Source organism: Carcharodon carcharias, chromosome 30 (genome assembly GCF_017639515.1).
Source record: "Carcharodon carcharias isolate sCarCar2 chromosome 30, sCarCar2.pri, whole genome shotgun sequence".
In the NCBI taxonomy this organism is placed as follows: Eukaryota; Metazoa; Chordata; class Chondrichthyes; order Lamniformes; family Lamnidae; genus Carcharodon; species Carcharodon carcharias.
The window spans coordinates 2,677,620-2,694,039 of NC_054496.1; the positions used below are offsets into that span (position 1 = coordinate 2,677,620).

The window sequence follows — 16,420 nt, forward strand, 5'->3', positions numbered from 1 at the left end:
AGTGAAAATGCTTTACATGGTGTCTGCTTAAAAATCTATGGGTTGCTGTTGCCTTAACGGAGATTAGTTTGGGAATTTGTTATAAGTTATGATAGTAGTAGTTTGTAGCCATGTATATGTGTTTAATGTGTTGTAACTTAATAAAATGTTTCATTTAGTTTATTGTAAAACCTCTCAAGAACTGGTGGCCTGATTCCTGAATTTAGAGTTGCATCCCAAACATAATACTTAAAAATATAGGTTATGACAGTTGTTTAAAGTTTCCCCCTGGAATTTTTAAATGACTCAGCTTTACCAAAATGCTGGGTCATAACAATGGTAACTTGTGAGTTGATGTAGAAGATGTGGGCAGGGTTCTCAATGAGTATTTTGTCTCTGTCTTCACTAAGGCGAGGGCTGATGCAGACATTCTAGTTAAAGAGCAGGAGTGTGAAATATTAGATACAATAAGCATAGTGAGACAGAAAGTAGTGGCAGGACTGGCACCCTTGAAAGTGGATAAATCACAAGGGCCAGATGGATTGTATCCCAGGCTGTTGAAGGAAGCCACGGAGAAAATAGCAGATGCCTTGAGGATCATTTTCCAATCCTCACTAGATATAGGTGAAGTCCCAGAGGTCTGCGAACGTAGTACCATTATTTCAAAAAGGTGCGAGGGATGGGCCAGAAAAGTATAGATTGGTCAGTCTTATTTTGGTGGTGGGAAAATTATTGGAAACAATTCTGAGAGATAGGATAAACTGTCATTTAGAAAGGCCCAGATTGATCAGTGAGAGTCAGCATGGCAGCATGGTTTTGTTAGGGGAATATTGTGTCTTACTAGCTGAGTAGAATTTTTTGAGGAAGTAACTAGGAGGATTGATGAGGGTAGTGTAGTGGATGTGGTCTACATGGATTTCAGTAAGGTATTTGACAAGGCCCCACATGGCAGACTGGTCAGGAAAGTGAGATCCCATTGGATACAGGGGAAGGTGGCAGGTTGGAGCCAAAATTGGCTCAGTGACAGGAAACAATGCGTAATGGTCGATGGATGTTTTTGCGAATTAAAAACGGTTTCCAGTGGTGTTCTACATGGCTCAGTGTTGGGCCCCTTGTTGTTTGTTGTATATATTAATGATTTAGACTTAAATGTGGGAGGCATGATTTGGAAATTTGCAGATGACACAAAAATTGGCCATACAGTTGATAGTGAAGAGGATAGCTGTCGATTCCAGACTGATATGGATGGTTTGGCTGAGTGAGCAGAGAGGTGGCAAATGGAATTCAATTAAGAAAAGTGTGAGGTAATTCCTTATCTGGTCTGGCTTACATGTGACTCTCAACTGCCCTCTGAAGTGACCTAGAAAGGTCAGTTCAGGGGCAATTAGGGATGGACAACAAATGCTGGCCTTGCCACGATTCCCACAACCCATGAAAGTATAAAAAAATTTCTTTGCAAGAATTTTTGAAAGAAATGATATTCCACAATGATTGTCACAGATCTCTTTCAGTGTTTTCGATGCATCCTTGTAGTCTTAGGGCACAGCAACCTAGTCAGGCAGTATAAACTAGTGAGTTTCCTAAACATGTGAATCCCTCTGTACTTGAATACTTCAGGTGGGATGACTTTAGCTCCTAGCGACTTGCCCATAGAAAGCTGCTTTATGGCCTTTGTGACGTCTGCTTGAGAAGGATTGAGAGTAAACTCTTCCAGAGTGTGGTGCTGTGGAAGTGACTCAATGATATCATTGCACACTGTGGATTGTTGATGTAGGAGATTACTAAAGTGCTCTGCTGAATGAGAGAGAATCTCATGCCTATTTGTTAGGAGCTGATTGCCATTTGCTGAGAGGATAGCTGTCACACTGTAGATTTTAGGGCCATATACTGATGACAGACCTTCATGTAGAGTTTTCATGCTGCTTGAAGCTCAACAGTCTTGTTTTCCCACCATCGGTTCTTCATCTCTCTTAGTTTGGCCTGCAGATTGTGTTTTGCGCAGTGGTATCTAGCGTTCCTTGCTGGTGATTTCTTGTTGGATATGTAAGATCTGTGAGCATCGTGTACTTCGTCCAGAAGCTTGTCTATGTTTTGGTCGTTGCTATCAAACCACTTTTGATGCTTCCGTTTAACGAATCCTAGGAGCTCAGATGCCGTGCTGTAAGTAACATCCTTTAACTTTTTCCAAGAATCTTCAATGGCAATATTTCCTCTGGGATTTCAACAATTCCTGTGACTAGTTTGTGTTCCAGTTCTTGTCTCTTGGCCATGTCTTTAAGAACGGTTACCTCAAGCTTCCTTTGTGGCTTGACTCAGTACAGAAGCACCTTAGATTTTATCTTCAACCACACAATACTCCTGACAAGTCAATGGTCAAACCAGCATTCTGCACCTCTAAGGGAGTGGGTAGAGCACACGTCCTTGAAATCTCTCTGCTGTACAATAACATAGTCCAACATGTGCCAGTGTTTGGATTGGGGATAGGGGGGGCATCCGTATTGTTTTCAGTTTGTTTGCTTGCTGAAAGACTGCATTTACAATGGTGAGGTCAAACATGTTGGTCATAGAGAGAAAGAGCTGGCCATTGAAGTTTGCTCTGCCAGTACTTTGATGTCCTATTATTCCTCCCCATGTATGAGCATTGAAATCAACAAGAATAGTGAGCTTGTCCTGGTTGGGGACTCCTCTAATTAACTTGCTGAGGTCATCATAGAATGCTCCTTTGACCCCATCTGTATGTGTCATTGTTGAAGCATGGACACTAATGCGTGTTGCATGCTGGTTACTGACAAGATTAAAGTGAAGAATCATGAGTCAATTGCTGATACCCATAGGAAGTGAGTCAAGGTGGGTGGGGTTTGTGCAGAGCCTCTCCCACTCCAATGTCCAAGGCAGCTGGTGCTACACTGGTGGCATGGGTTTTTTTTTTATTCATTCACAGGATGTGGGCTTCGCTGGCTGGGCCAGCATTTATTGCCCATCCCTAATTGCCCTTGAGAAGGTGCTGGTGAGCTGCCTTCTTGAACTGCTACAGCCCATATGGTGTAGGTACACCCACAGTGTTAGGGAGGGAGTTCCAGGATTTTGACTGAGCAATAATGAAGGAACAGCGATATATTTTAAGTCAGGCTGGTGAGTGACTTGGAGGGGAACTTCTAGGTGGTAGTGTTCCCATTTATCTGCTACCCTTGTCCTTCTAGTGGTTGTGGGTTTGGAAGATGCTGTCTAAGGACCCTTGGTAAATTCCTGCAATGCATCTTGTAGATAGTACACACTGAGGGAGTGAATGTTTGTAGATGTGGTGCAAATTAAGCGGGCTGCTTTGTCCTGGATAGTGTCAAGCTTCTTGAGTGTTGTTGGAGCTGTACTCATCCAGGCAAGGGGAAGTATTCCATCACACTCCTGACTTGTGCCTTCTAGGTGGTGGACAGGCTTTGGGGAGTCAGGAGGTGAGTTACTTGTCGCAGGATTCCAAGCCTCTGACCTGCTCTTATAGCCACATTATTATATAGCTAGTCCAGTTCAGTTTCTGGTCAATGGTAACCCCCAGGATGTTGATAGTTGGGGGATTCAGTGATGATAATGCCATTGAACATCAAGGAGCGATGGTTAGATTCTCTCTTGTTGGAGATGGTCATTGCCTGACACTTGTGTGGTGTGAATGTTACTTGCCACTTGTCAGCCCAAGCCTGGATATTGTCCACGTCTTGCTGCATTTGGATATGGACTGCTGCAGTATCTCAGGAGTCAAGAACGGTGCTGAACATTGTGCAATCATCAGCGAACATCTCCACTTCTGACCTTATAATGGAAGGTGATGGAAGGAAGGTCATTGATGAAGCAGCTGAAGATGGTTGGGCCGAGGGCACTACACTGAAGAACTCCTGCAGTGATGTCCTGGAGCTGACTGACCTCCAACAATCACAAGTATCTTCCTCTGGGCTAGTTATGACTACAACCAATGGAGAGCTTTCCCCCTGATTCCCATTGACTCCAGTTTTGCTAGGACTCCTTGATGTCACACTCGGTCAAACGCAGCCTTGATATCAAGGGCAGTCACTCTCACTTCACCTCTGGCGTTCTGCTCTCTTGTCCATGTTTGAACCAAGGCTGTCATGAGGTCAGGAGCTGAGTGGCGCTGGCGGAACCGGAACTGAGCATCAGTGAGCAGGTTATTGTTAAGTGAGTACCACTTGATAGCACTGTTGATGATCCCTTCCATCACTTTACTGATGATCGAGAGTAGGCTGATGGGGTGGTAATTGGCCGGGTTGGATTTGTCCTGTTTTTTGTGTCCAGGATATACCTGGGCAATTTTCCACATATCCAGGTAGATGCCAGTGTTGTAGCTGTACTGGAGCAACTTGGTATTGGGCGCAGCAAGTTCTGGAGCACAAGCCTTCAGTACTATCGATTAGAATATTGTCAGGGCCCATAGCCTTTGCAGTATCCAGTGCCTTCAGCCGTTTTTTCATATCACATGGAGTGAATCGAATTGGCTGAAGACTGGCATCTGTGATGCTGGGGAGCTCCCCAGGAGGCCGAGATGGATCATCCACTTGGCACTTCTGGCTGAAGATTGTTGCGAATTCTTCAGTCTTATCTTTTGCACGGATGTGCTGGGCTCCTCCATCATTGAGGATGGGGATATCTGTGGGGCCTCCTCCTCCAGTGAGTTGTTTAATTGTCCACCACAATTCACAACTGGATGTGACAGGACTGCAGAGCTTAGATCTGATCCGTTGGTTGTGGGATCACTTAGCTCTGCCTATCACTTGCTGCTTATGCTGTTTGGCATGCAAGTAGTCCTGTGTTATAGCTTCACCAGGCTGACACCCCTGTTTTAGGTATGCCTGGTGCTGCTCCTGGCATGTCCTCCTGCACTCTTCATTGAACCAGTGTTGATCCCCTGGCTTGATGAAAATGGGAGAGCGCGGGATATGCCGGACCATGAGGTTACAGATTGTGTTCGAGTACAATTCTGCTGCTGCTGATGGCCCACAGCACCTCATGGATGCCCAGTCTTGAGTTGCTAGATCTGTTTGAAATCTCTCCCATTTAGCACAGTGGTAGTGCCACACAACACAATGGAGGGTATCCTCAATGCGAAGGCGGGACTTCATCTCCACAAGAACTGTGCGGTGGTCACTCCTACTGATACTGTCATGGACAGATGCATCTGCAGCAGGCAGGTGTGTGAGGATGAGGTCAAGTATGTTTTTCCCTCTTGTTGGTACCCTCACCACCTGCCATAGACCCAGTCTAGCAGCGATGTCCTTCAGGACTTGGCCAGCTCAGTCGGTACTGGTGCTATCAAGCCACTCTTGGTGATGGACATTGAAGTCCCTCACCCAGAGTACATTCTGTGCACTTTCCACCCTCAGTGCTTCCTCCAAATGGTGTTCAACATGGAGGAGCATTGATTTATCAGCTGAGGGAGAGCAGTACGTGGTAGTCAGCAGGAGGTTTCCTTGCCCATGTTGACTTGATGGCATGAGACTCCATGCGGTGCGGAGTCAATGTTGAGGAGCCCCAACTCCCTCCCGACTGTATGCCACTGTGCCACCACCTCTGCCCAGTCTGTCCTGCTGGTGGGACAGGACATACCCAGGGATGGTGATGGTGGCCTCTGGGACATTATCTGTAAGGTATGATTCCATGAGAATGACTATGTCAGGCTGTTGGTTGACTAGCTCTCCCACATTTGGCACTAATCCCCACTAGCCCCCCAGATGTTTGTAAGGAGGACTTTGCAGAGTCAACAGGGCTGAATTTGCCACTGTCGTTTCCAGTGCCTAGGTCGATGCTGGTGGTCCATCCAGTTTCATTCCTTTTTTGAGACTTTGTAGCATCTTGATATATTTCTGAGGGCAGTTAAGAGTCAACCACATTGCTGTGGGTCTGGAGATAACAGATTTCCTTCCCTAAAGGACATTAGGAACCAGATGGGTTTTTACAACAATCGACAATGATTTCATGGTCATCATTAGACTTTTAATTGCAGATTTTTACTGAATTCAAATTCCACTGTCTGCCATGACGGGATTCGAGCATTACCCTGGGTCTCTGGATTACTAGTCTAGCGACAATATCACTACACCATCACCACAAGCGTAGCAGCTGAAAGGATGCAGGTTTGATTTTGGAGTTTTCCTTCTCTTCGTTGGGCTGCTGAGCAGACTAAAGAGCCTCGTCCACCCTTGACATTACTGTCCAGTCCATTGGCACTATTTGTGATCTTCCACACTGTCAGCTGACGCACACCTTCCAAGATAACTCATAGCTGGGAGTTTTGAAATCAAGAGTTACCTTCTCCTAGGTAGATTGCCAATTAAGGCTGAAAAGCCTGACCAACTAGGGCTGAAGTAATGGGGTTGAGTTCTGGGTCATGGTTGGTGATGAGTTTGAGTGGTTTATTCTATGAGAACTGCCTTGGAACTAATTGGTTGCAATTGAAAGTAACTGACTTCCCAGAGACCCACCATTCAACATTTAATTAAATCATGCTAGAACTCTGTTAGGATCCTTCTTCAGTCTGAAAATGTTACTTCCAATCTGTAGATCCTCAGTGCTGCTGGAATTATAAACCGTTGGGCATGGTAGCAATGTGACAAAGTCCCTCTTGGCTTTGGGTGGGGTGGGGTACAAGTGGCATTGCTACATTCTAATGAAGGGGTGAGCTTGAAGTGAAGAACTCAGTGGACTAGTTAATGTTTCCATCTGGATATTCTGCCTCTATCAGTCCAGAGCCCGTTTACAGTGAGCATAAGGGTTTCATGAAAGTTGAGGCTTAGGTGCAGTGTGTTCCAGGACGTTCCAAAGTCTATCCCATCCAGTGAATGGTTTGAAGAGTATTACCTTCTACCTAAGATAAAAGCAAAATACTGCGGGTGCTGGCAATCTGAAATAGAAACAGAAAATGCTGGAAAAGCTCAGCAGGCCTGACAGCATCTGTGGGGAAAGAAACAGAGTTAACGTTTTGAGTCTGTACGACCCTCCATCAGAGCTAAAGAGAACGGAACAGAACAGAAAGGAGATTGAGAATTTTAAAGAAGCTGCTTTATGAAGACTTGGCTGCTCCACGTGATCTAAGTGCACTGCCTGGTAAACATCACGTATCTGCAGTCTCTTTAGCTCTGAAGAAGGGTCATACGGACTCGAAAGGTTAACTCTGTTTCTCTCTCCACTGATACTGCCAGACCTGCTGAGTTTTTCCAGCATTTCCTGTTTCTATTACTTTTTACCTGTAGCTCAGGATTATACTTTATTCGTTGTTCTCATGGAACGATGGGGGGAGGGGGAGTGTGGTACAGTTTATAGTTGGTGCCTCTCCTGTCTCCATTGCTGTATTAAACATTATCCCACAATTGCACCTGGTCTAAACTGCATTAGCTCTTGCAGACTGAAGTATTCCATTGCCTGCCTCACTGGGGATAAGGTATCAGAGGCGGCCAACACCTGTGGGCTCATTTACCCGGTCTTCATCTTCAGGAGGGGGTGGGGATGAAGTTAGAGGAAAAAACAGAATGGAAAAGAGTTTGGAAATTTAAAAAAGCTGCCTCATGAAGACTTGGCTGCTGCCTGTGAGCAATGTGTGAGGCCTGGTAAACATCATGTACCTGCATTGTGTGGCCTGTCTTCTTTCACACCATGGGTGCTTTGAAGAGCACTGCGTATCGAGGATTTAGCCTATGATAAGTGATGGGTCTGAGGGGTTTGCAAAAATGCACCATCTATTCAACCTCAGTCAGGATTTAAACCTTATCTAGAAACTTGACTCGGGTTAGCTTTCAGTTGTAAAGTATGAGTTACAATATACAGTATGTGTTACAGTATCCTTATATGGATGTGAGGTGAGGGAAGGACTAGGTTTATGTGTGATACCCCCCACAGTATGATAGATTTACACCCATGGCCTGGACAGATTAAAAGAGGCAATGAGTCCATTGAACAAACCTTTGGGAGAGTCCACACATTCAGGAGAGGGGGAACTGTACCCCAGAAGGAGTTGGGAAAGTGGGAACTGAACCCCAGGGAGAGTCAGGAGAGAGGGAACTGTACCCCAGGGAGAGTCAGGAGAGGGGGAACTGTACCCCAGAGGGAGTTGGGAAAGTGGGAACTGTACCCCAGGGAGAGTCAGGAGAGGGGGAACTGTACCCCAGGGGGAGTCAGGAGAGGGGGAACTGTACCCCAGGGAGAGTCAGGAGAGGGGGAACTCTACCCCAGGGAGAGTCGGGAGAGGAGGAACTGTACCCCAGGGAGAGTCAGGAGAGGGGGAACTGTACCCCAGGGGGAGTCAGGAGAGGGGGAACTGTACCCCAGGGAGAGTCAGGAGAGGGGGAACTGTACCCCAAGGGGAGTCAGGAGAGAGGGAACTGTACCCCAGGGGGAGTCAGGAGAGGGGGAACTGTACCCCAGGGAGAGTCAGGAGAGGGGGAACTCTACCCCAGGGAGAGTCAGCACCTTCAGGAAAAGAGGAACTGTACCCCAGGGAGAGTCAGGAGAGGGGGAACTATACCCCAGGGAGATTCGGGAGGGAGGGATCTGTACCCCAGGGAGAGTCAGCACCTTCAGGAAAAGAGGAACTGTACCCCAGGAAGAGTCAGGAGGGGGGAACTGTAACCCAGGGAGAGTCAGGAGAGAGGCAACCGTACCCCAGGGAGAGTCAGGAGAGGAGGAACTGTACCCCAGGGAGAGTCGGGAGAGGAGGAACTGTACCCCAGGGAGAGTCAGGAGTGAGGGAACTGTACCCCAGGGAGACTCAGGAGAGAGGGAACTGTACCCCAGGGAGAGTCGGGAGAGAGGGAACTGTACCCCAGGGAGAGTCGGGAGAGAGGGAACTGTACCCCAGGGAGAGTCGGGAGAGGAGGAACTGTACCCCAGGGAGAGTCAGGAGAGAAGAACTGTACCCCTGGGAGAGTCAGGAGAGAAGAACTGTACCCCTGGGAGAGTCAGGAGAGAGGGAACTGTACCCCTGGGAGAGTCAGGAGAGAGGGATCTGTACCCCTGGGAGAGTCAGGAGAGAGGGAACTATACCCCTGGGAGAGTCAGGATAGAGGGAACTGTACCCCAGGGAGAGTCAGGATAGAGGGAACTGTACCACAGGGAGAGTCGGGAGAGGAGGAACTGTACCCCAGGGAGAGTCGGGAGAGGAGGAACTGTACCCCAGGGAGAGTCAGGAGAGGGAACTGTACCCCAGGGAGAGTCAGGAGAGAGGGAACCGTACCCCAGGGAGAGTCGGGATAGAGGGAACTGTACCCCAGGGAGAGTCAGGATAGAGGGAACTGTACCACAGGGAGAGTCGGGAGAGGAGGAACTGTACCCCAGGGAGAGTCGGGAGAGGAGGAACTGTACCCCAGGGAGAGTCAGGAGAGAAGAACTGTACCCCTGGGAGAGTCAGGATAGAGGGAACTGTACCCCAGGGAGAGTCAGGATAGAGGGAACTGTACCACAGGGAGAGTCGGGAGAGGAGGAACTGTACCCCAGGGAGAGTCAGGAGAGAGGGAACTGTACCCCAGGGAGAGTAAGGAGCGAGGGAACTGTACCCCAGGGAGAGTCAGGAGAGGAGGAACTGTACCCCAGGGAGAGTCGGGAGAGGAGGAACTGTGCCCCAGGGAGAGTCGGGAGACGAGGAACTGTACCCCAGGGAGAGTCAGGAGAGGGAACTGTACCCCAGGGAGAGTCAGGAGAGAGGGAACTGTACCCCAGGGAGAGTAAGGAGAGAGGGAACTGTACCGCAGGGAGAGTCGGGAGAGGAGGAACTGTGCCCCAGGGAGAGTCGGGAGAGGAGGAACTGTGCCCCAGGGAGAGTCGGGAGAGGAGGAACTGTACCCCAGGGAGAGTCAGGATAGAGGGAACCGTACCCCAGGGAGAGTCAGGAGAGAGGGAACTGTACCCCAGGGAGAGTCAGGAGAGGAGGAACTGTACCCCAGGGAGAGTAAGGAGAGAGGGAACTGTACCCCAGGGAGAGTCAGGAGAGGAGGAACTGTACCCCAGGGAGAGTCGGGAGAGGAAGAACTGTGCCCCAAGGAGAGTCGGGAGAGAGGGAACTGTACCCCAGGGAGAGTGAGGAGAGAGGGAACTGTACCCCAGGGAGAGTCAGGAGAGAGGGAACTGTACCCCAGGGAGAGTCAGGAGAGAGGGTACTGTACCCCAGGGAGAGTCAGGAGAGAGGGAACCGTACCCCAGGGAGAGTCGGCACCTCCAGGAGGGGAGGAGAGCAAATTGAGAAAAAGAAAGTAAAAATCATTTCATTTTCCAAGTGTTCCATCAGTCATTTGTTGTGAAACTCCATTGTATATGCATAATAAACATTCTCTCAATAAACATTCTCTCTCTCTCTTTGGGCACAGTTTTGACGTTGAGAATGGTCCATCTCCAGGTCGGAGTCCACTGGACTGGCAGGCGAGTCCCGGACTGGTGCTACATCCAACCTTCCCCCAGAGCCAGCGCCGGGAGTCCTTTCTTTATCGGTCTGACAGTGACTATGACATGTCACCCAAAACAATGTCACGCAATTCCTCCGTAACAAGTGAAGTGTAAGTACTGGTTTATTATTTGTTATATTATCTCCCTCTCTCTGTCTATTATGCATGAGAAATTTATGTCAATGTACTGTTCCTGTCAACAGAACCTTACTTCCTGTTACCCATATCCTATTCCACTTTTAATGTCAACTTTTCCCATTAGAAGTTCCCAATCCTATGTCCAGATTTATACTGGGATCTATGTAAATGTGTCATTCTTTAATTACACCCTCCTTCATCACTTTTGTGTGTCCCAGCCGCCTGCAGAGATATTCTAATCAATTCTATATCCATACTTAACAAATGGCCAATAACCTTATATACATAATGAAAAATAACCAAAAAGATTAAAAACATGAATGGCCTCCTTCCGTGCTGTAATGACTTTATATGGGGGTCTCAATTCTGCATGTGTCCTGGTCCAATGGGCGGAATCGGCCCAGATTTGTACAAAGTGCAGTAGCGGGTGGGAAAAAGGACCTCTCACCCACTAGCTGCAATGGCGGCTTCTTGTGCCGTCTCGTCCCCATTCCCGGTGCATCCTGTCTTATTAATAATGCATTCCAGGGAAACATGCCGGATCGCTCGCGGCGTAGCCTCTGATTCACCGCCCTGCCATCACCTCAGGACTTCAGTGATGCAGGTGCCATATTTAAAGGGCGCTCCTGCACAGAACTAGCTCTCTCTAAGGCACCGGAAACTGCGATAGAGTCAGGGCTGCCAGAGTGGGGAAAATATGCTGCATCCAAATCTAGCGACACCTCTCGGGCACCTACTGGATGCTGTGGAGACCCGCCGTGAGGTCCTCTACCCCCACTCTGAATGAAGACCAGCAAGCAGGGCACACCAATCTAGCAAGGGAGGTGGTGGCAGTGCCAACACCCTGCAAAAGGGGACAGCCACTCAGTACCGAAAGGGGATGAAAGATCTCATCCGTTCCGCCAGGGTAAGTCACTCTTCACATCACTCTCAACTCACACACTCACAAACCCATCACTCATCCACAGGGATCTCACTCCCTGCCAGTTCAACAGACATCACCATTCACTCTCTCACACTCACCTTCATCTGCCCTGTGGATCGTAACCTCATCCTGTGCATGGCACTACATATCACCCATGGCATCCTTATCGTCTGGAAAAAGTCAGCAGGACTCTTGTTTAGAGTTATATGGACTTGAAACGTTAACTCTGGTTTTCTCTCCACAGATACTGTTAGACCTGCTGTGCTTTTCCAGTATTTTCTGGTTTTGTTTCAGATTTCCAGCATCCGCAGTATTTTGCTTTTATCCTTATCATCTGGCTTGGCAGGCATCCTGCTTGCATTCTCTCTATCTGTATTCATACAGGACAAGCTGGCACACAACGAAAGGAAGAGGTCACAGACTGGTGGAGGAATGCCTCACAGAGCCATCCAGCTGGCTGGTGATGGTCTGGACCGTTCCTGTGCTGACGGTGAGGTTGGTGGTGCTCAACCAAGTGAGGATCCAGCAGTGCAACATCCATCAGGCAACCATGCTGTGTGTGAATTCCCCTGTTCCTCAGTCCCCTGCCATGCACTAATGATCTCTCCTTGCTTTTGCAGGCACATCTGTGAAGCAGCCGAGGGCTCCACAGCCCAGGTCATTGACTCAAGCCCCAAAGGCAACTCAGAAGAAGAATCTGATATCACCTTGAAGGAAGACCTGCCATGGCACTTACCCACACCCTCCACCAGCGCAAAGACACACACCTCGGTGGGACCTAGTTCTAGACTAGCCTGAGGATCACAATCTGGTGAACACATCGCACTGTCTGATCCACAGCAGGCGGCTGTAGGGACATCCTAGGTTTCCGGCAGTCAGGGGACTGCTGGAGGCCAGAAATCTGCTGAGTACAAGTCAAATGAGGAGCTTCAGGCACAGTTGCTGAAGCTGCAAAGATAAGTTCAGGAACATCAGGAACATCAGGAAGGGATGTCCGCTACACTCCTCAGATTGCAGGCACAATGGAGGAGTCCGTCTGCCTTCAGTCTGAGGTGATAGCACCGGCATGCCAACACACCGATGGCAACACTGGTAGGATGGCAGCCGCCAAGGAGACCTTGGTCCAGGACATTCGTCCTGCATTGCTAGGTGGGCTGAACTCCATGGCCTTCAACACTCAATGAGAGAAGGGTGCGGGGCAGCTCGATCTCACTCCAGCTTCCCCTTCTCCTCGAGGAGTCAGCCAGGGACCCCAAGGCACCCATAGGGAGGAGGATCAGCAGGTGCACATCCTGTGGCCAAGCACCCAGGTGACTTTTTAAAATTCATTCACAGGATGTGGGCTTTACTGGCTGGGTCAGCAGTTATTGCCCATCCCTAGTTGCCCTTGAGAAGGTGGTGGTGAGCTGCCTTCTTGAACCGCTGCAGTTCCTGCGGTATAGGTACACCCACAGTGCTGTTAGGGAGGGAATTCCAGCATTTTGACCCAGTGACATTGAAGGAACAGTGATATATTTCCAAGTCAGGATGGTGAGTGCCTTGGAGGGGAACTTCCAGGTGGTGGTGTTCCCATCTATCTGCTGCCCTTGTCCTTCTAGATGGTTGTAGTGGTGGGTTTGGAAGGTGCTGTTGAAAGAGCCTTGGTGAGTTCCTGCAGTGCATCTTGTAGATGGTACACACTGCTGCTACTGTGCGTCGGTGGTGGAGGGAGTGAATGTTTGTGGAAGTGATGCCAATCGAGTGGGCTGCTTTTTGAGTGTTGTGGGAGCTGTACTCATCCAGGCAAGTGGAGAGTATTCCATCATACTCCTGACTTGTGCTTTGTAGATGGTGGACAGGTTTTGGGGAGTCAGAAGATGAGTTACTTGTTGAATGATTCCTAGCCTCTGACCTGCTCTTGTAGCCACAGTATGGCTAGTCCAGTTCAGTTTCTGACCATTATGAATGGTAACCCCCAGGATGTTGATAGCGGGGAATTAAGTGATGGTAATGCCATTGAACATCAGGGGGCGATGGTTAGCCACTCTGGGAGGGTCCGGCCCCTCCAAATCCCCTCTTCCTATGACCCCAGCAGCTCCAGCTCCACAGAGCCAGGAGGGTGCCATTGCCACACAGCAGGACCCCAAAAGCAGGCCGCTGCCCTCCAGGTCTAGGCCTTCCAGAGGACGCCTGTCAAGGTTATCAAGCCAGGGTGGAGTGGTCAGCAGGCTGCCTCCACCTTCACTGCTGATATCCGGGGAGCACCAAGACATAGCAGCAGGGTTAGAAAGGTTAAGATGTAGTTGCTCAGCCCAGGCACGGGTGTTAATCACTTGTACATAATGTTCACTATCGTAAATAAACTCCCAAAAATGTGTCCTTGCCTATGGCTCCTTTTTTATGGTGAGCAGTGTTCGTGTCACTCAGATGTGAAACCTTGGTTCCTGCACAAGATAAAGGCTGGTTTTTCTTCCCTGTGCAGTGTGTAACTTTCAGACCAATGTGATGGTCTGGCTTAACACTCACTGGACACATCAGTGATGCCTGCACTTCGATGGTGCTTGTCATTGCTGCCTGAATGTCACGGGCTGGTGTCACAGAATTCCTCCATTCTCTCTGTGTGCTCACAGCATCTTTGAGGTGGGGCTGGTCCCCCATCTCTTCAGCATCAACCAGTGACGCTGTGCTCCTGGTGCATTTAAAGTTTTACGGATGCATCTCCATGATATGACCCTAATCACAGAGCGCAAGCTAACTGCCCTTAGTCAGACAGGAGTCAGACATTCACAGAGGCAATGTGAAGATCTATGGAATGTCCTCACTGCATGTCATCATCATCCTCCTGGAATCTAGCGACTATTAGGGCCTCCGCTGTGTCTCCATGACATAGGCCTGAGCACTGAGGGTATGTGCTCTGCCCTCAGCCACACAGGAGTCAAACATTCACAGATTCAAGGTGAGGATGTCAGGACTGTCTGTATTCACTGCATCTTGTCATCATCCTCCATGAATCTTGCAGCAATGAGGGCCTCCAGAACACGCCTGCCTCATCTGGTCAGTGTGATGGCCTCATTGCCTGTATCCTTGCCTTCTCATTACCATCATCCCTTTCAACATCCTCCTCATCGGAGGAGACATGCAGCTCCTCCACCTCCTCCTCAGCCAGGTCCTCCCCTCCATTGCAGCGCCAGGTTGTGGAGCATGACGCAAGTGACAGTGATGCGCAACACCCTCTGGGGACCGTATTGCAAAGCTCCACTGGACCTGTCAAGGCACGGGAACCTCATTTTCAAAATGCCCATAGTTTGTTGCGCCAAATTCCAGGTCACGGCATGAGCCTCATTGTACCATCGCTGTGCTGCAGTCTGAGGCTGCCACACAGGCCTCATCAGCCATCTCCTCTGTGGGTAGCCCTTGTCCATGAGGAGCCAACCCTGCAGCCTTTTTGGACCCTGGAAGATGTCAGGGATCTGACACCTGTTAAGGATGGAGGAGTTGTGGATGCTCCCTGGGAATCGTGCGCAGACCTGAAGGAGGTGTTTCTGGTGATCACATGCCAGCTTAACATTCAGCGAGTAGAAGCCCTTGCAGTTGATGTAGTTGACTGTTTGTTGCCATGGAGATGTAAATGCCACATGAGTGCAGTTGATGGCACCATGCAACTGTGGGAGACCTGAGAGCTGTGCAAATCCCAGCACTCTTTCCACCTGGCTTTCCTGATCCTGGGCGAAATGCACAAAGCTCCGTGATCTCCTGGATACATTTGTGTGTGAAGGCTTGTGAAATCCCACACAGGTCACCTGTGGAGCCCTTGAAGGAATCACTGGCGTAAAAATTGAGTATCACAGTCACTTTCACGGCCACTGACAGTGGATGCCCTCCATGTCCCCATGACACCAAATCCTGCAGCAGGTGACATATGTGACTGACCAGTTCCCTGAACATGCGCAGTCTTTGGCGACACTGATTTTCAGTCATCTGCAGGAATGACAAGCTCCCTCTATCGATTCTGGGTCGAGTGAGGCATCTACGAGCAATGTCTCTCTGTGGATCTTCAGCTGCGTACGCAGAAAACCCTGCCGCTCCTTCACCTTGAGGGAGGTACTCCTCCCTTTGCTGAGCCAGTCATCTCCGCTGGTCTCTGCTTCTTCTCTGGCCTCTGTAAGTCATGTGGCATATTGCTAAAACACCAGGCTCCATGATCCTGATGTTCTCGTTCTCTTCCTGCAGGATCAAAGAGAGAGACCCGTGGGTTAGCATGGGTGTCCTAAGAACCACGCTTGGTTAAGTCTGAAGGCCCCTTCATAGATGCAGGAAAGTGCTGGCCACCACTTGGATGACCAGTGTACAGTGCCCTTCATGGCTGTCCGAAACCTCACCCACCTCTGCCCCACTCCACTTGACCAATCGGCGGCAGCTTCGGCCACTGGACTGCAGGCTGCACTCTCAGCTCAGGTGCAGGCATTCTCCTAACCCACACTGCAAGGCTGCACTGTTAGCTTGAACTACGAGGGATACTGGTCCAAAGCTGAGTAAAGACATTGCAAGGAGCTGTGAGCGCCTCCACCAGTGACTGTGCCATGGCCCCTTTCCCAAGGGGATTGTACTACTTGCCCAGTTGTCCAATTGTTCAGCTGCCCCCTAAAACACACATTCATCTGCAGTCAGCGCCGAAGGGATGAAAAGTTCTGGAGCATTTCTTAGCACTTTCACGCTTTTGCGTTGCTTGAGTGAACAGAAAAGCTTCAGAGACTCGACTCCAAGCATGTCAACAGAGCTGCTGCTGAACGGTCTCAGATGCAGAAGAATGCTCACTTTTGACAAGTTTTTCCAAGCACGTGGCCACTTCAATAACAGCAGTTAGTTGCTCAAATTTAATGCAATTATACTTTTTGGCCTTAAAGCTGTTGCTTTGATATAGTTTCATCTTAATATCAGAGTGATACATTGGTGTTGAATCTTGATGTCATGG

The 16,420-nt window shown here is 49.2% G+C and overlaps 1 protein-coding gene across 1 annotated transcript in view; it reads left to right on the forward strand.

Annotated features, from left to right (window-relative positions):
- LOC121271154 (cAMP-specific 3',5'-cyclic phosphodiesterase 4A-like) overlaps window positions 1-16,420 on the forward strand; it is a 559,215-nt gene that overhangs the window by 506,593 nt on the left and 36,202 nt on the right. Inside the window, exon 2 of the mRNA XM_041176914.1 lies at window positions 10,332-10,517. Coding sequence (XP_041032848.1) covers window positions 10,332-10,517 — 186 coding nt within the window. The remainder of the gene's footprint in view (window positions 1-10,331; window positions 10,518-16,420) is intronic.